At 40.8% G+C, this 26,057-nt stretch overlaps 1 protein-coding gene across 3 annotated transcripts in view; it reads left to right on the top strand.

The window, feature by feature from the left end:
- Positions 1-26,057, top strand: part of RALBP1 (ralA binding protein 1) — a 58,539-nt gene that overhangs the window by 25,856 nt on the left and 6,626 nt on the right. For 2 of the 3 annotated variants that reach the window (XM_054017739.1, XM_054017740.1), the window contains exons 2-7: positions 2,115-2,406; positions 12,610-13,068; positions 17,059-17,408; positions 19,691-19,852; positions 22,416-22,547; positions 23,635-23,742. In XM_054017739.1, the coding sequence (XP_053873714.1) occupies positions 2,163-2,406; positions 12,610-13,068; positions 17,059-17,408; positions 19,691-19,852; positions 22,416-22,547; positions 23,635-23,742 (1,455 nt within the window). In that variant the 5' untranslated portion in view covers positions 2,115-2,162. Of the gene's footprint in view, positions 1-2,114; positions 2,407-11,938; positions 12,025-12,251; positions 12,344-12,609; positions 13,069-17,058; positions 17,409-19,690; positions 19,853-22,415; positions 22,548-23,634; positions 23,743-26,057 lie in introns of those variants that run through there. The other variant, XM_054017741.1, reaches the window with a different exon arrangement.

A 26,057-nucleotide genomic window follows, 5' to 3' on the forward strand; every position in this document is an offset into this window, starting at 1 on the left:
GGTGAACTGATTTTCCTGTCATTTACTTGAAGTATTATGAGGTTAATTTTTTAGCATTTTTAAAGCACGTTGAAATACACAACTGAAAGATGCCATGGAAGTGCAAGGCAGTGTCATTATTCATACCAAGTGCATTTTTATGGATTGCAAGCTATGATATTGGAAATGTCTTGGATGATCACAAGTCGTAAATCCCAGGAACTCCTAAATATTCCTGTTAGAGTATATATTATTACAGAAAAGCAGTCACTTGTTTACATATAAAAACAAATTAGCACAACAGTTATCGAGGAGATTTGGTTATTTCATATCCATAATTCAAATAAGAAAAACACAAGACAAACAGGAAACAGTTATGAAAATTAACACCATTGAAACAAGAAAAATTAGTTGTGTCCTTTGGATAAGTGTATCTAACATATACGATCGTTTATCTAGGGTTATTTTCACCCCCAGATAATTTTGTACATTTTGTTCCCCAGAATGAAGGTTTATCTAGTTACTTTTAAATGGGATTGTTCTCTGCTTACATTGGGGAGGTGGGGATTTCTCACTATATAGTACAGAGGTCGGCAACGTTTGGCACGCGGCTCGCCAGGGTAAGCACCCTAGCGGTCCAGGCCAGTTTATTTACCTGCTGACGCGGTAGGTTCGGCCGATCGCGGCCCCCACTCGCCACGGTTCGCCGTCCCGGGCCAATGGGGGTGGCGGGAAGTGGCGCGGGCGAGGGATGTGCTGGCAGCGGCTTCCCGCCGCCCCCATTGGCCCAGGACGGCGAACCACGGACAGTGGGGGCCGCGATCGGCCGAACCTGCCACATCAGCAGGTAAATAAACTGGCCCGGACCGCTAGGGTGCTTACCCTGGCGAGCCGCGTGCCAAACGTTGCCGACCCCTGATATAGTGTGTACATCACTGAGCAGGAGCTCCAGATCTGCTGACTTCAAGGAGTTGGTTACATTGAAGCCAAAATACTAATGTTTGGAAGCACTCCTCTGGCAACTAGAATACTCTTCATGTGGAAGTCAGTTCATCATGACTCTATTCACGTTTCATTGTAAACCCATAATTCTATTCTCTGGGCCTTTGTCCAAGCATACCAGTAGGCGTAGGAATGGAGTCCCTCCTGGACTGAGGAAGCAGGGAAAGCAATAAAATGGAAAAGTTACATTTCAGGATGACCATTTAGGTTCAAGAGGCCAAATTTAGCAAAAGCTGATGCAGGGAGATGTAAAGTATCCTATGAATCAATCCTGTGGAGGGCAGAGTTTCCGCAGCTGCTCTCTGAGATTGTGCTGGTTTGGGAAGAATTTTAATTCTGGCCAGGAGTTCTACTATAGGGAACCTCTGAAGGGAGCTTCTGCGTTAGTGAACTTCATGGCTACCTTGGCCATGACTCCCTACCAGGCAGTTTGCCCAAATTTTGGGTTCTGCTTGCCCATTATACTCCTATCATTTGTAAGCGAGGTTGTGGTTGTTCTGCACTAGATCAACCTGCACCTCATTGATTCTCTCCCCCTTCCCTCTCACTTACACCACCATAAGCTGGAGATGAATTTGACCTCAACTCTTTTCATATTGGAGCAGGATAAGCAAATTCTTGTTTGCATGTAGGCAAGATAATTAATTGGAGAAGAGAATGAGCTCTGGATAGGAGTGGTGGGGCCTGTAGGAGGTACTCATGATCACTGCCAGCCCCCATACAAGAGTAATTTGTGTGAAAACTAGAAGTGTAAATTTCAGTAAACCTTTAAAACAAACAAACAAGAACTAAAACCACCACCTAATTCAAGAAGTAGAAGCTTTTAGGATTATATTTTTTTAACAGGTATTCAAATCTATTGATATTTGAAATGGCAAATCTTAAATATTTTAGCCTTTTCCAGTTTAACTGTCTAATAGATCACTCAATACATTTGTATAACAAGGCTGCAGTTCAGTAATTGTCAGATCCCGCAGACACTGCTGAGTATAGTACCATGAGCGGTCCCATTGACTGTCTCATTGTAATAAACATTACTGTTGCTACTGTTTGTAGGATGGGGATCTAAGGAGGTTGTTTAAAAAACATTGTTTAGAGCATTTTGGAGATCTTGTTTGTTTTTTCTGTTGTAGGTGTGATGGACAGGTGACAGATTTTTCATTTTGTGTCAGGGAATCAGAATGACTGAGTGCTTCCTGCCTCCTACCAGCAGCCCCAGTGAACATCGCAGAGTGGAACACAGTGGGGTTCTTGCCCGTACCCCAAGCTCCGAAGAAATTAGCCCTACAAAATTCCCTGGATTATACCGGACTGGTGAGCCTTCACCACCTCATGACAACCTACATGAGCCTCCAGATATAGTGTCTGATGATGAAAAGGAGCATGGGAAGAAGAAAGGAAAATTTAAGAAAAAGGAGAAAAGAAGTGAGTAGGCAGTTTCTTACTCCGTGTGTATGATCTCTCTAACTCGGTGTTTCTCAACCTGGGGGTCTGAGACAGGTTTAGGGGGGTCACAAGCAGGGCCAGCGTTAGGGGGTGGGAAGCAGGGCAGTTGCCTGGGGCAGCCCCGCAAAGCTAATTGACATGTTTCGCGGGGCTTAAGCCTGGAGCCCCGAGTTTGAGATAGGGGGGTTGCAATTTTTGTGGGGGGGGGGGGTGGGGAGGGGGAAGGGGGGGGTGGAGGGTCCAAATATTTTTTTTAAATCCAAAAGGGGTCACCAAAACACACAGGTTGAGAAACACTGCTCTGACTCATTTCTTTTCATGCCTAAATTTTGAGCTATGCTAGTCTCTCTTAAAAAATACTTGTTTTTAAATATCTCACTTCTTTCTAGAAAAGGTAATGAGCGGGTTTGTCCAAAGTCCAAGAAACTGCTCGGTCAATTGCCTGGCAATGGGTCTTCTCAGTCCTCTCTAGTCTTTCAGACACATCCCTTGGAGTCTGAAGAGATAATTGGATATGTCTTCACTGCAGAGTTAGCCCATGTGTTGCCCCTGAAGGTTCCATCCACAAAGAAAAACCTCTAACCTGGGTTTGAGGGCTCTTTAAGCCCAAGTGAGCAGCCATAGCCGAGCATATAGGCATGAGCTTGGGTTTGGCTTCAGTCCAGGAACCCACCTGCTGTTAGTGTTCTAATCCTGTCTAATCACAGTTCCATCTAGGCTGTACTTTCTTGTTTTAGTCCTCCATTTCTCTGCACTGCATTTTTAATTCCATGTGTAACTGCTCCAATTCTGCTGCACTTTCACAGCATTTGAACAGATACGGTATCGGAGAAATCCACCTCCTGTGCTGCCAGTTTGCCAGAAGCTGACACCAGCCCTCTGGTTAAGGTTTTGTGTGATAATATCTGTAATTTGGGGAAATATGTGCAAAATGACATATGTTTAGTGGACGGGAAAGAAATGGAGAGGCAGAGAAGTCAGTCCATTAGGTGTGAATTGCTTTGATTTGCAGACTGAATTTCTTAATGAGACAGGATGAGTGAGGTAATATCTTTTATTGGACCAACTTCTGTTGGTGAGAGAGACAAGCTTTCCAGCCACACACAGCTCTTCTTCAGGTCTGGGAAAGGTATTTAGAGCCTCTCAACTAAATGCAAGTAGAACAGATTGTTTAGCATAAGTAGTTGGCACATATTCAGGCCGCTCTGCCTTGAATGTTCCCTTAGCTTGGATAACTGCAGTGAAGACATACCTTGAGAAAGGAGTTCCCAAGCGCGTTTGCAAGTTCTGAGATAATAGCTGCATGCCAGTAAAACGAAACACTTTGGTGTCAAATCTCTTTAATTGTCCAAAAATTGATACTTTTTTATTTAAATTATTTCTATAATTTTTAAAGTCAGAAGAGTGAAAAATTAACTTTAACCCTTTGCCTTCATGTAATTTTTTGTTGTGGAATCACTCAAGGTTTGTGTGTGCGTACTCTATGCTTTTTGAGGTGTAGTGAAATGTGCACTATGGTTACTTAGTTAAGCCTAGTCACATAGCCACAAATTATGGACCTGATCATGAAATGCCATATTAACTATTATGTTTATTATAGTGGTGCCCAAAATGAGGAAGCAAATTGTAAGATCAGCATCTTAAAAAACAGATGGAGAAAGGGAGGGGGAAAGTGGTGCTGTGGCATTCCCTGCCACAAAATCATTTTTAAAAACTTCAGCTTTCACAGCAAAAATTGTTTCTAGTCCTTACAGTTGTGAAGAAAATGGTAAAAACACAAAATGATTATAAACTTGGTACAATTATATCTTCCTGAGCCTTCAGACAGCCTAAAGCAGTGGCTCAGAGAGATATTAACTGCCTCACTTCCCACAATACATTGCTAAGTCTGAAACCTAACGATGACCGTTTAAATGTCAATACATCCAACTATTCACTGCTGTTCATTTTGTCAGAAACATTTAACTAATGTGCTTACTCCACAATCCCTAACTACCTACCTCCCTAGGTGCTAAAAGCATCGCCTTCACCAGTGACTACTTGTATGACACAGTTATATCTTGTCAATAAAAACTTGTCATTGAAAACATGATGACAGCATAAAGTACAGTCGGCTCATATTAAAATGCACACAGGGACTACTGTACTTATAATATTCAGATTCATATTTAATTAAATGGCAAAAAAAGTTAACACAGAGTTAAGGTAGCCCAGTGGTAGAACGTGTCCTTCCAGAATGTCGAGTTCAGCAAAACTCAAACTTCTGAAAACCAGAAAATGCAGAGTTAAGGTAAATTCCCATGCAACCTTAACTTTGCCCTCTGGAGCTGGCAGTAGCCACTGGGAATTATCTGTGTCATGCTGTCTTGCCTGGCTCGTGACCATGAGTGCCAGCCTTAGGGCAGACTATCAAAAAGCAGGGCACAGACACCCCCAACTGGTTGTATGTTCTATAATTAGATTTCACCAACCTGGTAACAAGTGTGAACTTCGAAAGCACTGTAACAGTCTTATCATGGAGTCACAGACAGTCCCCTTGGGCATTCCAATCTATGTTGCGATCGCTGCAAGCTGGACTGTGATAGATCATAAGTGGCAAACTACGGCCCACGGGCTGCATCCAGCCGTCAGAGCTTTTAATCCAGCCCTCAAGCTCCACTGCTCCGCTCCAGCACTCCTGCCGGGGAGCAGGGTCAGGGGCTTGTCCTGCTCGGCACTCCTGCCGGGGAGCGGGGTCAGGGGCTTGTCCCGCTCCATCCACTTGGCACTTGCAAGCCTCTGCACCTTGCTCCTGCTCCCCAGCTGGAGCTCCAGGTGGTGGAATGGGGCAAGTGATGGGGTGGGCCTGGATAATAAGTGCGTAGGCCACGGCCCACTCATGGCTACACCCTGGCACAACGTGTCTTTTCTCATTTAAAAAAACATGTTGCTGTTGCAGCTCTTTTGAAAATGAGGCCCTAATATACAATTGTATTCAGAGAGGAGCAAAATTTGTGGTAAAATCAATAAACAGCTCAGTAATGTAATTTTCTAGCAGTGCATTGTTTAACAGAATTATTTGAATGGTGTTGATTTTTGAAACAAACTTGTGTTGTCCCTGTTTGAACATGAATTGTTAATTTTGTGAGCATTCATCACCCGCCATACAATTTCCAGACCCAGATGTGGCCCTCATGTCAAAAAGTTTGCCCACCCCAGGTGCTAGATGGTCACTTTACACCAAAAATAACAATAATATTCAGGTTACTCCCAGTCACTATCCTCAGGTCAATTGTACTCAGATCTCAAACCAAAGACAATGCCTGTAGCCAATCCTGTAATAAACTAACTAACGCTTTGTTAACTAAGAAAAGAAATGAGTTACTTACAGAGTTAAAACAGGAAACACACACACGCCAATGAGTTACAGCCTTAGATTAAAAAAGGTAATATAAGCTTCTATAATAAGCAGCTCTGTCTGTCCTTAGGGCCGACTCATGGGAATCTCTCGTTTAGGAATCTTTGCCTTTCAGAGTCCAGACAGTATAAAAATCCAGTTTCTCCTTGTCAGGGATTTTTATCCCTTTCACCCCAGAATCCAAACTGATGGGGTGAGTTCATGCGCAGGTCTCCCCTTCCTGCAGGAAGTGAGGAATGCAGTCAACGATGTCCTACTCAGTGCCTCCTTTGCCTTCAGTGGGCCATCTTGTGTGCAGGACAAGCACTTTACTTTAATTAATGCTGCTTTTCCTGTTTGGGGAGTTACACAATTATAGTGGTTTTACAATGCACTATAACTTTATACTATGCGATACAGATATTATAAGTAAAATTAATACATGCAGCATCCTGCAAGCATTCCATAAAGTCGTACACGTTCTTATAACACTAATATCTCTTTTAATTATACTAACCCCACAAGTGTGCCAGACTCTGTTTTCAGCTATGCATTTGTTAGTGTTCAGTGAGGCCTTAGGCCTTTGGTATGAGCTGGCATCTGGTCTGCCAGCATCACAATCTGCATGCATTTCAGCTGCATTCGTTATGTGACGTGTTGCTGTATGGTGGAGGAAAAAGTGGAGCTGCTTGGAAGAGCTGTGATTGTGATATGAGGAGATCTGGGTCTGAGTCCGCCATATGTATTATCAAAAGAAGGAGGTGCATGTGTATCTTGGGGTTCCAGTCTGCATTATTTCAATACAGAATTATATAAGTTGTTTCAGTATCAGGGCACTGGGGTCTTCTTGCCATGGGTGTTGTCAGTAGTGAGGTGGGATATGAGAGCAATCTATGGATTTAATGATGGGTAGGGGAAGGTATAGGTTTAGGTAGTATCCTGTGTGCAAATGTGAAGGGGTTGTAAGAGGGTATGAAGTGGTTGTTAAATTTTCAAGGGTGGTATTCTGTCAGGGGAGTAGGCTCAATGTTTAATAGTTGGAGAGGTGCAGGTAGCACCAGTCCATTACAGTGAAGAGGCTGTGTGTGTGTGTGTGTTATGGGCATTGTGTATGAGGCCTTGATCAAAAAGGACAGAGTTAAGCTGTGTGGGTGTTTACCAGGTGCAAACACTTCAGAATTCTCCCAAGAATTTTCTGTAGACTGGACTCTTAGAATATGGGGGTTTTGCATGTGCATCTTGAGAAATGTTAGAACCTTTTAAAGTATCTCCCTTCTCAAGGCCAAAACCAAAAGGTTGTAGGGTTCAGCTAACAGTAAGATATTCTGGAGGCTCTGCCCCTACCCAAACCATCTCCTTTCCCACAAGCAGGTGTTCCCTTTCTTCCTCTTACCCCACTTGTAACCTTGGTGGAAGCCCAGTGTTCTGCAATTCCTTCTTTTCAGTATCTTCAGGTTTTCATTTTCAGTTGGCAAGGATGAAGCTTTCCCCATTCCATTCTGAGTTTAGTTCTTGAAGCATTGAAAGAGTAGTTCTCTCTGCAAGCTGATTCAATCCTGGATCTCTCTGTGAAGCATCAACAGAGATGGACGTTATAATGATAGGTTTTGTGAGGTGGACACTTGTCTATTAAAAATTGGAATGAGACCAGCTCATCTTGCTCAGCTAACATTTGATTTCTGCCAAGCCAATGTGGTTTTGAACTGGTGTCTTAGAAGAAAAGCTCTGTATACTGTTTTCAGACTTGTGAGATATAAAGTCCCTAGGATTCTCTTACCTTGTGTCAGGCTGTCTAGAGTGGCTCACAACTGACAGTGCCAACCACAGGGCAGACTGTTAAGAAGCAGAGCACAAACCCCAAATTAGTTGAGAGTTCTATAATTAGATTTCACCAATTAAGTATCAACTGTGAACTCCTCAAGCACTATAACAGTCTTAATAAGGAGTCACAACAGTCCCCTTGGGTACTTTAGTCTATCTTGCCACCCAGGCAAATTTACCTTTGTGATGGATGGTAAATATTTACACCAAAAATATTTAATTACTCCCAGTCCCAAAGGTCCAGTCACTTACCTCAGATGTCACACTAAAGACAACGCTTGTAGCCAATCCTATAATAACTAACTAAAGATTTATTAACTAGGTAAAAGAATCAGTTATTTACACAATTAAAGTAGGTAAGCATACATACACAAATAGGATACTTTTTGAAACTTAAGACTAATAAAAGCTGCTGCAATATCCAAGGTTTGTTTGTCCTTTAGAGCTAACCTGAGCTAAGCAGCTTGGGGAACTCTTACTTATGCTTAGAAATATTGCCCTCTCCAAATGCCAAGCAGCATAGTGATACAGTTCCTTCTAGTCAGGGACTTTCATACCCTTCCCCTAGAGTTCAAATTGACGTGCAAGTTTTTGTGCCTGTATCTTCTTCATGGGTGTGGGGGAAAGGAAGAAGGGGCAGGATCAGCGAAGTCTTTGTCCTTTGATGGTTGGCTCATTTGGTTTCAGTGGGCCTTCTTGTGTGGAGGACCAGCACTTTGCATTAATTAATGCTTCTTTCTTATTTGGTGAGTTACACAGTTAGAGGTTTACAATGCAAACACTCAATATAACTTTATACCATGGGTAAGGCTACGTTTTAGTCACAGGTATTTTTAATAAAAGTCATGGACAGGTCACGGGCTGGAAACAAAAATTCACATGTGATCTGTCCATGACTTTTCTTGGTCGGGGGGTCGGGGGTGCTCAGGGGGCGGGGCATTCCGGGGGCACCATGGGTGCTGGGGGGGGGGTGGCTCAGGACCCCTGCTGGTACTGAGGGAGAGGGAGGCTGGGCCACGCCGCGCAGCCCAGGACCCCACTTGGTACTGGGGGACGGGGAGGTTGGTGGGGCTGGCAGGGGCTTCCTAACTGGCTCCGCGTCCCTGCAGCTCCTAGGTGGCAGGGGCTCCGCTGCTCCCACAAGTGCTGGCTGCCGCAGCTCCCATTGGCTGGAAACCACAGCCAATATGAGCTGTGGGGGCGGGGCCTGCAGGTGTAGGCAGCATGTAGACCCCCTCCGCCACCTCGAAGCTATAGGGGGGCCATGCCAGTGGGAGCCGGGGAGTCCCCCACCCCAAGGTAAGTGCCCCCCGCACTTCCCAGCCCCCTGTCCCTAGCCCTGAGCCCCCTCCCACACACCCAAACTGCTTGCTGGTCCAGGGGCCGCTTGGCTCGGGCAGCCCTTGAACCAGCACCAGCTGCTGCAAAAGTCATGGAGGTCATGGAAAGTCACGGAATCCGTGACCTCCATGACACTTGCAGCCTTAACCATGGGATACAGATGTTATATGTGAGATCAGTAAATGCAGCACCCTACAAGCATTTCGTCAAGTCTAAACACATTCTTATAAATTTAACATCTATTTTAACAATGCTAACACACAGGTGAGCCAAATTGGTTTCCAGCTCTGCGTTTGACATTGTTCAGTAAAGCCTAGGGACCTTGGCATGAGCTGGCACCTGGTCTGCCAGCATCACCCCTTTATGTTCATTATCTCTTCTAAGGCATGTCTACACTATGGCACCACAGCCATGATGCCGCAACTGTGCCACTGTAGTAACATAGGGTAGATGCTTCTCACATAGATGGAAGGTGTTTTTCCAGCAGTGGAGTTAATCCATCTCTCTGTTGACCTAGCTGCGTCTGCACCAGTGATTGTCAACCTAACTATAGTGGCCAGGGCTCACATTTTTCACAGCTGTGAGTAATGTAGCTAGGTTGATCTAATTTTTAAATGTAGACCAGGCCTTAGTGTGTGGATTTGTACTTTTGCTTTGTGATATGAATGTAGGTTCTGCTTTTGCTTTTCTAAAACCAATAAAATCCTTTACAATGAAAAGAAAATAAAGCAAAGCACTTACTTCAACTTCTGGTGCTCCCCACACCCAAGGGAGAGCAATAGCCTGAATGTGAACTTACACTCAGGAGTGCTTTATGTATTAAATAACATAATTGTGGAGTGACCTACTTGTAAGTTCGTTACCAAATTTTGGTACAAGTCTAGTAGCTCTTGTTAGTTGAAAGTCTCTAGTAGTAGACAAATTGGGGTGCAAGAGGAGGAATGAAAAAAGTCATTACAGAAGCTAAATATGCATGCATCTCTGTTCCATCCTTATTTTTAAGAGGCCTGTATATTTTGATGTAGAATCGTTGTCAAATTGATGCCATGCATTTTTATGTAGATATAGAAGTATAGATATTATGTGTATTCATGTCAGGGTCACACATAAGATCAGTGTACTCATAACTTCCTTCTGTTCTAAACTTGTTTTTCATCCTACCTCTTCTTGCTTACTTAAAATGGACCTACATATTTTTAAATCAATTAATTGTAGAGACACATGCAGAATGCCCCAAAGAGCTAAAATAAGAGGGCTGTTCGCCTCATAAATGATTTAAAATATTTGTTGGGTCAAACACCTGACCCACTTAACATATATATCTGGCCCCCTGTGATAGATTGCAATTCTGTAGAATGCAAGATTTCACTAAAAAACAAACAAACAAACAAAAAAACCTCTTAGCACTTGTACAGAGAGCCTTCCAAACATGAAGAGAGTATAACCAACAAAGGAGCTGTCTTCCTAGGGGGGAGGGATAGCTCAGTGGTTTGAGCATTGGCCTGCTAAACCCAGGGTTGTGAGTTCAATCCTTGAGGGGGCCACTTGGGGATCTGGGGCAAAATCAGTACTTGGTCCTGCTAGTGAAGGCAGGGGGCTGGACTTGATGACCTTTCAAGGTCCCTTCCAGTTCTAGGAGATAGGATATCTCCATTATTTTTTCCTGAGACAGCAGAAAAACCGAAACATTGGCTCTAAGAGATGTTAACTGTCTTCATCCATCTCAGTATTATAATTTAAGCCTATAAACTACACTGTATGAGTCAGATTTAGCTTGTATTGCACAGTTATGCAACTCTGTACACAAATTGGGTTAATCGTATATCCAGGGGATTAAAGGATAGAAATAGTGGTTGTCCTAAAAGTGTCCAGAACCACTCTTTTACTAATGCTGAATGTAATAAAGTAATCTTATTAACTAAAGTTTAGCTGCTACTTGCAGACTACGTTTTATCCTGGAGAGATCTGCAAACCTCCCATTGTTATCAGTGGGATTTCTTCTGAGGAATATGGGTAGTATATGTTCCTGAACTTGGAGACTTTACACATACACAGCAAAATTAAAATATGAAATTTGGCCCTCTTCACAGAATGAGTTTAACTTGCTTGATTTAACATATGACTTTGTTTGATCCCTGGAAGCCAGGGCACACCACTTTCACCAGCATGCACTGTGCTGGTGCTGTTACATTAACCAGTTAATCCCCCTGGAACTTGGAGTATTTTTGAGGGAGTTAAAGGAGGGTGTGCTGGTCAAGTAGTTGGAGTTTATTTAGTATACCTCAGTTCTATGTATATTACATTTTTGGGATTTGAATATAAAAACTTTGCAAAAACTATGTTGTCTATAGAGCAGCTTGGGGAAGTTGCCATCAAACCTGTCTAAATTATGCTGGGGCCCCTCTAGCCCTTGGAGCAGCCCAGGATCAGAAGGGCACAAGGTGGTTTAAATCCATTTTAGCCCTGTGGGTGCAAGCATACAATGTCATGCACGGCGCCTGCTCTGAGGACCTTACAAGCCAAGTAGTAAAAAAAAAAATATATATATATATATATATATATATATATATAAAATCTTGTCCATTAAGAAATGGCGCTTGACTTAACTCTGTCCTTCCCTTATGCAAATAATAGGCTAGTTTTATGTTCCAGGAGTTTTTGACTAATGGAACAATATCAGGAAAATCTCATTCAGGAGCATCACACGGGAGTTATCCACAACTTTAGGGGAACCTAAATACTACATCTTGCATGTAAAATCTCTGCTTTGTTGAACACATGTCTTGTTGACTTTAGCTCTTTGGAATATTGAGCATGTAAACCTATAATTAGTTGGCTTAAAAAAAAAACCTTCCAATCCACCTTTAAAGATTTTCCTGTTCTTGCCTAGAGGATAGGCAGGGCTAGCTGCAGAGGTGTAGCTTATAAAAATTCATGTGCATATAGTTCAGAGACAGTACCTTGTATTTTGCAGCTGAAGTATGGTGTTACTAGGCTGTGACTTTGGAGTTGCAGTCTCACATAGGCTACGTAAGGCAAATGTAGAACTGCAATAATAGGTAATATGTCAGTACAGTTGGAAAAGTAAGATTCCCCCCCTTTTAATGATACTTTGATCTGAGGCTAAAATTTAATAATTTCATACGCCTCTTAAGAAGATTCTTAACATTTTCAGAAAGGGAGTGAGCAATTAAGTGACTCCACCCTTGGCATAGTAATTTATTAAAGCTGAACTTGTGTAGCAGATGATTTTTCTTAACAGCAACTTTTATACTGTTGATTACAGGAACATAGAAGTTGCCAGACAGTTGTTTTATTTTGCATTTCCTTGACTATTAAGTGGACAAATAGCACGTAAGATGGACATTGTCATACTGAGTAAGTATTTAAAATACCAAATGTTTAGGTGATTCATGAGATGTGTTCATATTGGACAGAACTGTGAAATGCTGATTTAATAATTGTCCTACTTAACGCTGCAAAAAGAAAAATGGAACTTTTTTAGTTGTAGGCAGGTACCATGTCTCTTTCAATATTACCCTTTGCCCCTTTTTTCTCCTTCTAGACTTTTTTTTTTTTTTTTTAAATAAATTAAAACAGGTCGTAACTTTCTGCCCCTTGCTTTCTCTTCTTTCTCCCAATAGCGGAAGGTTATGCTGCCTTCCAAGAGGACAGCTCTGGTGATGAAGCTGAAAGTCCTTCCAAGTTGAAGCGGTCCAAAGGAATTCATGTTTTCAAGAAGCCCAGCTTTTCCAAAAAGAAAGAAAAGGATTTTAAAGTAAAAGAAAAACCCAAAGATGAAAAACATAAAGATGACAAACACAAGGAAGAAAAACATAAAGAGAAGAAGTCAAAAGACTTAACAGCCGCAGATGTTGTAAAACAGTGGAAGGAGAAGAAAAAAAAGAAAAAGCCAACTCCAGAGCCAGAGGTACCTCAGATCGATGTTCCAAGTTTTAGGCCGGTGTTTGGGATTCCTTTGGCTGATGCAGCAGACAGGACCATGATGTACGATGGCATTCGCCTGCCAGCCGTTTTCCGTGAATGTATAGATTACATAGAGAAGTATGGCATGAAATGTGAAGGCATCTACAGAGTTTCAGGTATACTGGGCACATCTAAGTGCAGATTTTCAAGGCTTTACCTTCATTTGTCCAAAAAAATAACATGAGTATAGTACTTTGCCCTTCTCCACACATCCACTCTACATGTATAGTTTTACTCATTTAATTTCATAAAAGACTGCAGTTTTATTGAAATTAACTATGTAATTGTAAGCCAAGCTGTGGATTTGAAATTCCTGAAAGATGGCTTATGTGATGGTAGAGAAAAAAATTCTATGTTCTTAGCCTGTGGAGGAGGAGATGGTTAAGTTACAAAACCAGTCTCATGGTGTAAGGGAAGGGAAAGGTTTATAAGATGCACAGGTGTTCAGTATTGAACCTCTCCTTCTCCAATGTTTCCATAGCATGGTCACCCACTTGCTGAAGGTGGCAACAAAAATGTATATGGTTTGGTGTTTTTGAAGGGGTGGAAACTAGGTATGTAGCATAATGTGCCTTTGAGGCAAGCCATAGATGCTAAAACGTTTTGATCAGTGCTTGTGATTATTTTGAGTATATTGCTCCCTTATTAGAAATAAGATACAATTCTAGCTAATGAAAATGGAGATTTGGTGAGGAGTTGAAGTAATAAATAGGTTACTCCTAACTTTGCTTTCCCCATCCACTTTCATTCTAATTTTTTTCCAAAAAGAACTTAAATATATACAAAACCTTTCTTTTTGTCTTTCAGTAAATCAACTAGTAATGTAGAACAGCAGTTGAGAATTTCAGCTTGGATTTGAAGAAACACACTGGTAGTAACACCAAGATAATTAGCAGCCTTAGTTGTATAATATTGATCTACATACAAGTACCAATGATTTTAGTCATTGTTTAAATATACAGCTATATTTGATTTGTGAATGCCACTTGCAATATGAATCGTGCAAATATTCCAAGTACAGTACTTGAGCTGTAGAACAAAAAAGGACAGAAAATAAGAAAAAGCATTTAGAGCAAGTAAAATATGTATGATCTAAATCTATAAAACAGCGAAGAGAGCCAATTTAAAAGGCTTTATTATGATGCATGCATGCCATTGATATGCGTGGAATTTGTTGGGGATGCAAAGATAAGGCAATAGTAAAAACTGTTTCTCAGACCTTGTATTTCAGAGCATTCAAGTGATCACAATGTCTTGCAGAAATATAACATACTGTGGGTTTTTGTTCGGTGACCTATTTTTGAGCTCTCTCGGCATTCTCTAGTGCAACATTCCCCTCCTCTCATGTGAAAGACAGTTCAAGTTAAGCTTATTAGCTGAATCAGATTCCTCGTTCCTTTACGATGCAGATGTATTAGTTTATGCAGTTGCATATGATTTCAACCTATATTTGAGACGAGGGCATAACAGCAGAAACAGTTCCTCATAATTTGAGGTCTGGGAATTCTGTGCCTAGGATGATCTTCATTTTCCTTGGATAGACTTTTCTTTATTCACAATATGCTGTCTAGTTCTGGGTCTTTTGGTGGGAAACGCATTTAACCCACCACCTGCCACATTTACCTTATAGCCATACCAAAATTCTCAGTTTTAAATTCCTCTGTACATTTCTGCAGGGTGAACTGAATTAAATCATCCATTTTAATCATGATTTAAATCAGCACACAGGAAATCTTGTTTTGAATAATCGATTTTAATTATGGTTTACATTTGTAATTTTTAATTATTTTCCTACATTATTTTCCTATTTTATTGGTTAGTAACCAATAAAACATATTGATTTGCAAGTGAATATAGCATTAAATTTGGTGCTATTTTTTGCTGACCAGGAGGATACACTGTATTATATAAATTTATTTAAGCAATTATGTAACTTAATTTATATTTATTCAGATTCTTACTTATTATATTTTGCCATGTTTAAAAACAGCCAAGGATGCATTTTTTATTTACTAGACGATTAATTGTTTACTTATGATTTGTGTCAAGCTCTATAAGAATGGAAATTCAAATTTAATTAAAAATTCACAAAAACAGCATTTTAATGTTTTTATTAAATAAAGCTACCTTAAATGTGATCAATATGGAAGCAAAAAAAATTTATCAAAACATGTTTTGTATTTCAAACTAAGTATTATTCAATACTATAGTTAGTGAATTGAATTGAACTGATTGTTTCTGGTCACCATGTCCTTCTAGATTTTAGAACTAGTAGATCTTACCCTCTTACTCCCAGGTTTTTATTCATAGATTGGAAAAGGAAAACCAGCTTGACTGTTTTTTCAGTTCCTGGTTGGTTTCTGAATTTTGAATGAACGAGTCATTGGACTGAACTAGTTGAATAAACTGAAATGAAGAAAATATTTTCTTTGCTCCTGCAGAGACTGCTGCTGTCAAATGCTGGTTTAGTAAACTCTGGTTCTAGGTACTCAGCCAGTTCAGTGGTGTGACCTTCTGTAAAACTTGGCAGCAAACGTACTGCTTAATATTATTTTTATACTTTAATTTAAATTATTTTAATAGATTTTAAAATGTTTAGGCCTTAACATAGGTTGCTAGTTTCAAATTTAATTTTAAATAGGTTTATTTTTAAAAAATTAACCTGTATTTAATTTAAATGAAAAAAATCTGATTTAAGTAAAAGACTAATTTTTAAAATAAAATCAATTTTTGTTGTTTTGTTTTTTTAAATAAAATCAGGTTTTTGTATTTAAAACAAAAATAATCAATTTTTATCCATCTTCATTTCTGCAGAAAACTGTATCAGAGCCCTCCCATTAACTGACAAAGATTCTCCTGGTTTTGGGGATCAAAATGCTACTTGGATATTGGGTAGTTTTTTTCTAGTCATACAATAAATATACACTTTGACACAGATAGTGCCCCGAACCAAGAGTTTTAAATATCATGCCTCCCAGGAAGGATGACTGATTGGAAATTGGCAAGCAAGAGTTGTTGGTTTTTTTTTTTTTTTAAAGGAAGTCTCTGGATTTGTGGGGGGCTGTTGCTTAGAGATTATTCTGTAATATTAAAAGTTAATTGCAAGTATTTTTTAATAAAAATACTCATTTTAGGGCTACATGCTGAATTCCAACTGAGAGTTTAAATACACAAGTGATCTTAAACTTTTCCCCTTATTTTAGGTGCTTTGGCTCCCACATTGATCTGACATTGCATCAATTTCTATGATCATGAAACCATGGTAGAGCATGCAGGCAACTTACTTGGGGGTGGGGTTCAGGTAGGTGCCATTGCTTTACTATATAGTGTGGTTTAGCAGTGGGTCTTTTGGTATATACAAATATTTAAACTTTATAAAATCATACCAATATGGTAAAGCAGTGTCTCTTACTTGTTTAACCCCTCCACGCACACGTGTGCTCGTGCTGTCAGGCTGGAACTGTGCTTCAGCTCCACAACCTTTTCACATCAGAGCAGGAGCCAATGTTTTTTGACTTCAGGGGATCTAAAACAAAACACATTACACTTGCTTATGTGCATGAATTTCCCTCGTAGTCTTGTTTTTAGAGGCATTGAGCACAAAACCTTACTGGTCTTGGCTTTATTTTGTAACATACAGGTCACCTGAAGAGGTTTTTTCTGAATTAACTTCATTCTTTGTAGGGAGCCACGGGGGGAAAAAAAAGCATCTAAAAAGAAAAAGTGTGTGTGTTAGTAAGGAGGGGTGGGTAGAAGAAAACCTGTAAGTCTAAAGCTGTGTCTACACTGCAAATTAAGGTGTAAATAGCTGCCAGCTTTAAGTTAGCTAGCCTGAGTGACAGTAGCAATGAAGACATGGCGGAATGGTCCCTGGCGTAGCCTAGCAACATGAATAAGCATCCTGAGCCCATGGAGGGCTTATATTAGGGCCTGTGCTGAAGCCCGTGCCACCACATCTTCGTTACTGCTGTTACCGTCACTAGTTAAATGAAAGCTAATGGGTATACAATTCACGTTAATTGGCAGTGTAGACATACCCTAAATGTAAAGATGGTTGATGTACTTGTTTTCAAGGTCTCTTTAATTTCCAATCTAAATATTTTAAGGAATAAAATCAAAGGTGGATGAACTAAAAGCAGCCTATGATCGAGAAGAATCTCCCAACTTGGAGGAATATGAGCCGAATACCATAGCCAGCTTGCTGAAACAATATCTACGAGAACTGCCTGAAAACTTGCTTACCAAAGAGCTAATGCCCCGCTTCGAAGAGGCTTGTGGGAAGAGCACAGAGGGGGAAAAAGTTCAGGAGTGCCAACGCTTGCTGAAGGAATTGCCAGAGTGTAACCATCTCTTAATTTCTTGGTTGATTGTGCACATGGACCATGTTATCGCAAAGGAACTAGAAACAAAAATGAACATCCAGAACATTTCTATAGTGCTCAGCCCTACTGTTCAGGTACATGCACAACCCAACAAGTATGTGAGCTGTATTGCAGTCCTAACAAGAGATTCTTTAAAACGTCCTCTTAGAAATGTGTACACAAACTGTAAATGTTATATTGCAGTTGAATAATAGCTTCTCTTCATGTATTCTTCAGGACTTAATATTTTGGTTTTACTTATTCCTAATGTGGGCTGGTCTGAAATTCAGATGAACATATTTGGCCTTTAAATATAGTTAAATAATGTAAGCATTAAAAACACTGTTGTATGATTAGTTTTACAAGTAAGCTAACAGTGTGCAGTGAGAGAGGAGGAGTGGAAGCCTTTGATACCTATAGTTGCACACACACTTCATTAGAATTTGTTAAAGTCGGTGGTTTAATGATTTATCATTGAACAATATTGTATTATTGTTTAACTCCTATATCAGGCCAGTCAATCCAGTTCTGTAAACACAGATTTTCCTCATGAAATAATTATTTGGGTATATTGGCTAAATATCAATTAATATATTATCAGAAGAAATCAAATGGACCTAGTGAGAGTTTTGAGCAATAACTGGATTACAGCTTAATTTTTAATTATACTTTATATTTTAAATTGGTCACTGTTTGGAATTGGAGTTTTGCTGCATAACGCATTTTGTGATTGTGGTTTTTCAGAATCTTACTTCATGATTTTATAATCTCAGTTAAGGCCCTCCAGCAACAGGGTTGGGTTTTACTCACTGATACTTTGTTGTGGCAGCCACACTGTCCTGTCCTCCTCCCTAACAGAATAGGCATGAAATTAATGCAACATAACTCATGTCCTGTCATGTCTTATTGCTTAAATAGATTTAGGCAATAACATAAAATTGGTGTCAGAACTCTGTCACTTATTTCAACACAAGTTGTGAATTTCCATTTGATAGATCATATCAAAACAAATCTAGTCTCAAGGCAATGAGCATAACGGCAGCTCTTTCAAAAACATTTTGTGGCCAGCTTTTTCCCCCATTTAAAGTATTTGAGACGTGTTAAAGGATATTTTAAATCTGTTGAAATATTGGGGAGAAATAGAGCAAGTGGTTATTCATGCATAACTCAATGATTCTTTTTTTTTTAACACTTCACAATATGGTAGACATTACTAGCAGCCCTGTACAGAGTCTGTTGTTGGATTATCCTTTAAAACTGTAAATACTAGTTTAGCTGAAGACTGTATCTGTAAGGAAGTGGGGGGTGTCATTCTGAGCATTTTAGCAAACATGATGTTTGCATTCTAGGCTATGTGGCCTGGTAGAGTTATAAAATGTGTTATCATTAACCCTTTAGTCCGAGAGTTAGGCCAGTCGACACTACAGACTGATATCGGTATAACTACTTTGCTCAGGGGTGTAAAAATCCAGACCCCTGAAAGACGTAACCCTCCATGTAGACAGCACTATGTCGATGGGAGAGTTTCTCCCCTTGACATAAGTACCGTCTCTCGGGGAGGTACATTTACTACACCTATTGGAGAAGCTCTCCTGTTGGTGCAGGTGCAGCTTCACTTAAGCGTTACAGAGGCACAACTACATTGGTGCAGCTGCGCCGATGCTGCATTTTAAGTGTAGATCTGCCCTCAGTTTCCTGATGTTCCTGGTTTACTCCAGATTTTTAAGGTTCTGAGTTTTTCATACCCACTGATATCTAAAAACATTAGCAATTGAATGAGGTAGTACAGTCTGCTATAAAGGAGTCGCTAAATCTGTTAAACACAGACGTAATGACAAATGATCATTCTCATTTTGCAGTAAGTTATAGAGAGAAAAATCAGCTTGATGGCTAAAAGGGAAAAAAACATAACTGGTGCAGTACAGTTCTTGTAAGGTCTCTCTTGTCTGTCACTAGCACTGACTTCACTTTTTTGTGTATGGAGACAGGCCTAACAAGACACTAGCAAATTTCTGTGTCTACCATTTATAAAGCTAATTGTTGCAGGCCAACAACTTTTAGCTTGGCAATATAATGTCTCATGGTCACCAGAGAGTACAGAGACCACTAAGTGAATACAGCATGGTCATGCTTCCTTCAGGCTAGCAGCAGATCATGAATTTCAGACATAATTTTATTTTAAACCAACCCTTGAATCTACTAGAAGTAGTATTGATTAGCTTGTCTGAACAGAGTTGTAGCTGTAGCCCAAAGATTGAAAAAAGCTTACATGCGTTGTCCGGTAAGATACAATGTAGGGCAAATGTACCATTGATAATAACGGGCATTAAAAAAAAATCACTTTCTGAAGCAGTATTTTCACTGTCATTTCTTCCAGATCAGCAACCGTGTCCTGTATGTATTTTTTACACATGTCCAAGAGTTCTTTGGAAATGTGACTCTAAAGCAGGTGACAAAACCCCTTCGCTGGTCTAATATGGCAACAATGCCAGCACTGCCAGAAACACAGGAAAACATTAAAGAGGAAATCAGACGACAGGTTTGTCTTTACCTCAGTGGGTTAACAAATGTGTCTGGCCTGAAGATTATGTTCTTGGTCAGGAAGCTGAGACCTGATGGAAGTAGATCTCATAGATTGTAGTGATGGCTTTTAATTTCCCATGTGCTGGAACAGTTTGCTGCAAACTCAGTCATGTGGCTGAGTAGTTGATATTTTGTTAATGTTGCCATTGTATTTGGGGGAAGATATGTTGCACTTCTGTAGAGGCATATAGAAAAATCAAGTCTTGTACTAATCACCTTGTGAGCTATTTCAAGGACTTTCTGAAGGTATGGGGATAGTGGGGACGATGTTTTGCAGGTAAGTGGTTTGTGTAATATCACTTCATAGCATGCTCTAGGACTTATTTAAATGTGTCTGAAGTTCATTACTAACAGGCCAACAAAATGTGGTAATAGGGGATGTGGTATAGAGTTCCAAACTTGTGGAACTGGAAAGGTGACTTTTGTCAGGGACTGCTTCTCTGGTGCACTAGGGTTGCTTTGTGCTGCCTCAGCAGTCTCCTAGAACTGGTTTGCCAGGCTGCTGGAGGATTTCCCCTTGCCTGTGGAAATCCAGGGGTGATGTAGAACTGTGCAGCACCTCTTGCACCACCTGGCTTTCAGTGCAGGAACAGGAGCTGAAGCATTCCTATATACTGGTGACTCCAGCTGCTATAACATCTTCTGGGAGCTGCAGCAGTTGGTCTTCAGACTGCTCAGGATTGGGATGTTAGGGCTCAAAGGGCAACGTTCCAGTCCTTCTCCTAACATGTGCTGCACACCACACTGCTGAAACAGCAGATAAGGGCCAGGATTTCTGGGGAGATAGATGGTTATAAGTGTCTTTTGGAATGGGTGCAACTCTCTGGAGTTCAGTTCAGGGCTGAAGAGCTAGCTAAACAAAGATGCTTTCCATGAGTATGGGAGAAGATGGCACTAATAACCCACTGGATAGAGGAAGGAGAATGGAAAAGGAGCTAGAACTATTTGAATTTTCTTCTAGCCAAGTTGCAGTTCAATCTTAATGTAACTTCCAACATATACTACCCATGCCAATGCTGGTGGTTTTCCCATATCATTCCTTAAGACTTCCAGAAAAGATCTTTTGTGATAGTAGTAAGTTTAGATAAGGGGAAGGAAAGGGTATCTTATTTTATGAGTCTTTTGAATGGACTTTCCTCTGTGTATAAAGATTTGTGCATTTTAATGTCTGTCTCTGCTTCCATGTGCCTTATAATTTTCTGTGCATTCTTGGCATGCAGTTTTTATTATTGTATATTAGCACGAAGAATAAACTTGAAATTGCAACTTTCCCTAACTCAATTCTGCTGTTTATAATTAAGGGAACTGAAACTTGAGGTGGTGAGGGAAAGCAGCCCATGTAAATAATTTATTATTTGTATTACTGTAGCACCTAGGAGCCCTAGTTAAGAACCAGGTACTAAGGGTTATACAAATTCAGAACAAAAAGATGGTTCCTCCCGCAAAGAGCTTACAGTCTAATTATAAGACAAAACACAACAGATGGATACAGATAGATGGGGGAATACAGTGGAATTTCAGTGGAATGCAAGAAGAGGAATCCAGATTGGAGAGGGTCCAGGATGGAATTGGAGGAGAAGAAATCCAAACAACGAATGAAAACGGCATGTTCAGCGAACTTAAAAATGAAAGGAAGAGGGGCTGTAGTTGGAGAGGCAGCTGGGATCAAGGGTCAGGTTTTAAGCTTTGAGAGACTAAAGCATGATCATATTGTGAGAGGGAAGAGTCTGACAAAGTGGGTATTCACCCACGAAAGCTCATGCTCCAATACATCTGTTAGTCTTAAAGGTGCCACAGGACTCTCCGTTGCTTTCTTGGAAGTAGCTGGCCAGTTCCTGTGTGGAGAGGGAAGTGGACGGTTTAAAGAGCAAGTCAAAGTTGGTGAAAAGGCAGCTGGGATTGAGGACATGAAATTAATTAAGTTGGAGAATTAGAGTGGTTTAGCTAGGAAGATGACAGAACCGAAAGAGGAGAGAATGAATCTGCAATAGAAAAAATTGGCCAGGACATGGGATTTGTGCCAGACACACTCCACAGCATGAGAGTAGGATTGGCGGAAGAGGATGTTTGGGGTGGCCCAAGGCTGGGGGTTGGCAGGGCAAATCTTGTGACAGGCAGGAGAATCAGTGGAACAATCATATCAGTGGAAAACAGGCTAAATCTAACATCTCAGAAGGAAGGAGTAGGGTGATGTCTGTTTAGCCATGAATGCTTTATACAACCAAAATGAAGGTGGTTATGATAGCAATGGAAATTACACTTTTTCCCTCTAGAAGGAAACCAGTGAGTTCCCTATTTGCAGTCCAGGTTCTTGTGTCTACAAAAGATTGTGGTATTTTTCAGTTTCCCCTTCTGTAAAATGGGGATAATGTATTGACCTCTTTTGTAAAGCACTTTGAGTCCTACTGATGAAATGCACCATATAAGAGCGTGGTGGTGGTGGTGGTGTTAGTGTGTAGTATTAGAATGTACTTGTATAGCACTGAGTGATGAATATGATACTTTTGGTGTTATTCTAGGAGTTCCTTTTAAACTGTTTACATCGAGACTTGCAGGCGGGGATAAAAGACTTATCCAAAGAAGAGAGATTATGGGAGGTACAAAGAATTTTAACAGCCCTCAAACGGAAACTAAGAGAAGCTAAAAGACAGGTGGGTCACTTTATCTGTTCATTGCCAAACCTTTTAAATCCATAGATTGCAATTGCTGAGGGCATATTTTTGACCTGTTCAGAGATCTGACTAAAAGTCCTCTTGTAATTTCCTGTTATAGCTTCAGTGACATGCACAATTTTTTTAACATGAAACTAACTTATTTTCAGGACCTCTCATTGCAATGTGCTGGAGGTGTTCTAAGAGAGGGTTAAGATGTATTTCATTTGGATTTAGAAAGGGTAAATGTTGCTATGGGATTTTGGTTTGATTTTCTTGCTGCATATCCTGTCTGTTTGATCTTGTTCTTAGCTTGTAAGTACTAAAAAAGGCAAGTGGAGGATTTTCTAAACATTAAAGTTGCTGAGTAATGCAGGCAACTGGCAGGACTGAGTAGATAACTAAAAGGTTTGCTATATTCAGGGTTCCAAAAGGATGAGAGTTGCTTAAATGTGAGAGCAGAAATGGATTTTTAGAGAAATAGGTGAGCAGTTACTTTGCTAATGTCAATGTATCACATAAGTTCCTGAGTCCTACTATTCCATTTGTTTCCAAAGGACATCCATTTAAAATTGCAGTTCTGAATGCTCGCAGCGGTTCAGTAGGAAAGGGGTTGAATTTTCCCATTGCACTTTTTTTCCCCCAGTGCCTTGTTTTTGAGTTGTGCTTTCAGTCCAGTTTTTGATTTTCAGTCTTCGGTTACATTGACCTTGAGCCTTAAGAATCTGTATTCATCAAACACATCACTCTTGTGCGCATAAAGCAATATGTCCTGAAGAGCCAATACATACCACTCCAATTGATTATCTACCCTGCAACATCCATAGTCTGCTCTATACATACTGCTTCCCCGGAACAAGTGAATCCAAAAGCTGTCCTTATTTGACTACCATATGTCCCAGAAAGGTGGACAAGTGATGAATGACTTCTGGAGACTGTTTTAAAAAACTTGAAATAAAAACAGAAATCTTCTCTGGGGATGACTGACAATGAATGCAAGCTTTGGACAGATACTTGAATAGGATTGTATTGTATAATGTGGTGATGTGGCCGGGTAGCCTTTTAATCCAAATTTCTGTCACTGCAGGAGTGTGAAACAAAGATTGCTCAAGAAATTGCCAGCCTTTCGAAGGAGGATGTCTCCAAAGAGGAAATGAATGAAAATGAAGAAGTTATTAATATCCTCCTCGCCCAGGTGGGTGGTGTTTTTAATCCCATTTTCCTTCTATTCTTCTTACCCTTCTGTTAATATACCAGCAAAGCAAGTTTTGGAATACGAACCAATGACTAAAGAGAAGCAAATATATTTCAGGTTTATTAAAGAAACCTTTGCTTGTTAGTTAAAGTTAGTCAGTTAAAGAAGGCTGTAATGTTCTCTTATTCTCTGTATTTGCACCATGGGAAGCCCTGCTATATCGTCTGAATGGTAGGTGTGAGAGAGTTCAAGGATGGGGAATAGGTGGCTGGTTGCTGGAATGATCCTGAGCCCAGAGTAGGCACATACTGTAACAGGTGCTAAAAAATCCTGTGCACGTGAAGGGTTCATATTTCTATTGCATATTTAAACATTTTTCATATCTAGTACCACAACTGTTCCTGAATATAGTCTAGTTAACCCTGTTAACTGTTTCACTGTTAATCAAAGAGAGGAGAGATTATCGTATTATGAGGTTTTCCACAGTCTGATCGGTGTCTCACTTTGGCATCATCCATAGGTGAAGCTTTGGTTGTGGGAAGAATTTGCAGAGCACTACCACTATTTTCTCCCAGTCTGTTCCCTAATTGGATGAAGATCAAGACCCTTTTTTTTTTTTTCTTTTTTTCATTTTAATTGTGTCTGAAAGTCTTGATAAGTTGAGTGCTGAGGTGAGACTGGACATATAAGGCTGGCTTTGAAAGTTTTGAACCGAAAGTGTAATGTACATTACAATAGAAATGTACTGATTAACTGAGCACTTCACATTGATGCATCACAATTATATTTAATTTAAATGCTATAAAAGAGCTTTGAATCCTCCTAACTTACCTGGAGCCTGAGAGCTAGAGGAGACATCCTCCCCTGAAAACACTTCAACTCCAGCACAAATGCTTGCAGTCTACTTGAAATTCAGAGTTTAAAACCTACTTTCTCACCCAGAGTGAGATTTGCAAAAGTACGTAAGTGTCAAAACCTCACACTTGGGTGTCTATGCACCGAAATCCCAGTTTTAGGTTCCACAAAACTCCCGCTGAACCGTGAAGGCACCTAAACTCACTTGGTGTCTACATTTTCAGAGTATAAGTTCCCTCTGTGCCTAGGTTTCTGCCTCTGAGCATGCGCACTGCTGCCTCCCGCTAGGTGTTGGGATACCTACCTTCTGCCTAAGTCCCAGTGTGATGCACAAGCCAGGGAATGGTAGGCGTTCTCCTTCCAATCTTGTGTGTGGAGCCTGACCTGGTAGGTGTGCTCACAGGCCACCTATTGCATCAGTCAAAAAGTGGCTAGAGGAGGTGGCAGCAGCAGTATCCACCTTATAACTTTTATCCCGGTGGTTGGAGCACTCACCTGGGATGTGGGAGACCCATGTTCAATTCCCCCACCTCTAGCTGAGGGGGAGGAAAAGGATTTGAACAGGAGTCTCCCACCTCTGAGTGCTCTGAGCTATGGGATATTCTGATCTGGGACTCTCTCACTCTCTCCTGTTGAAGCTGTTCCACTGTGGATAAATAACTCGGTACTGGAGCAGGGACTTGGGTGTCTCAGTACTCAGATGGGTGCCCTAACCACCAGGCTATGGAGTCATTCTTACTCTCTGGCCCAGTGACTCTTTAGTTATTTATCCACAGGAGCTCTTAAAGGAGCCCTACATCAGAATATCCAATAGTTTAGAGATTAGAGCATGCTGAAAGGTGGGAGACCCCTGTCAAATCCTTTCTCCCCCTGTGCCAGAGAGGTGAATTGTACCTGGGTCTCTCACATCCCAAGTGCCTCTGGGCTACAGGGTATAAGCTGGGTGCCACCATCTACTCCTCTTGTGGCCATTTTGAGTGGGTTTAGTCTGGTGCCTAACTAATTTTCCCAAGAAATGTCTTAGGTGCCCAAGCACCCTTACTCCAGGAGAAGGGTTCCCATTTGAGAGAGAGGTGCCTGGATTTAGATGCCTATCTCCTTGAGAGCGGTGAGAGTTAGGACCTACTCCTGTCATCTGCATCTCCCATTGGCTAACTTAGGTGGTTCCCTGCCTGGCATGCTGGCTTTTGTGAATTGCAGCCTAAGTCTCCTATATCTTCCTGTTCATTGTAAAGGGAATCTAGACGCCTAACTCAGGCTTTGTGAATCACAGTGTTGTTCCTGTAATTGTGTGAAGTGGCTAAAAGTTAGGTATTGCAATACTGAGCATCACAGTGCCTAAGTCCTTTTGTGAATCTGGGCCCCAGTGTCTGACGTACACTGTGCTCATCGTGAAAGGGGTTGAGCTACACACAATTCTCATTGGCTTCAGCCCCGTCAGGTCAGACCTTCCTCCAGTT

The sequence above is a fragment of the Malaclemys terrapin genome, chromosome 2, assembly GCF_027887155.1.
Source record: "Malaclemys terrapin pileata isolate rMalTer1 chromosome 2, rMalTer1.hap1, whole genome shotgun sequence".
Taxonomy (NCBI): domain Eukaryota; kingdom Metazoa; phylum Chordata; order Testudines; family Emydidae; genus Malaclemys; species Malaclemys terrapin.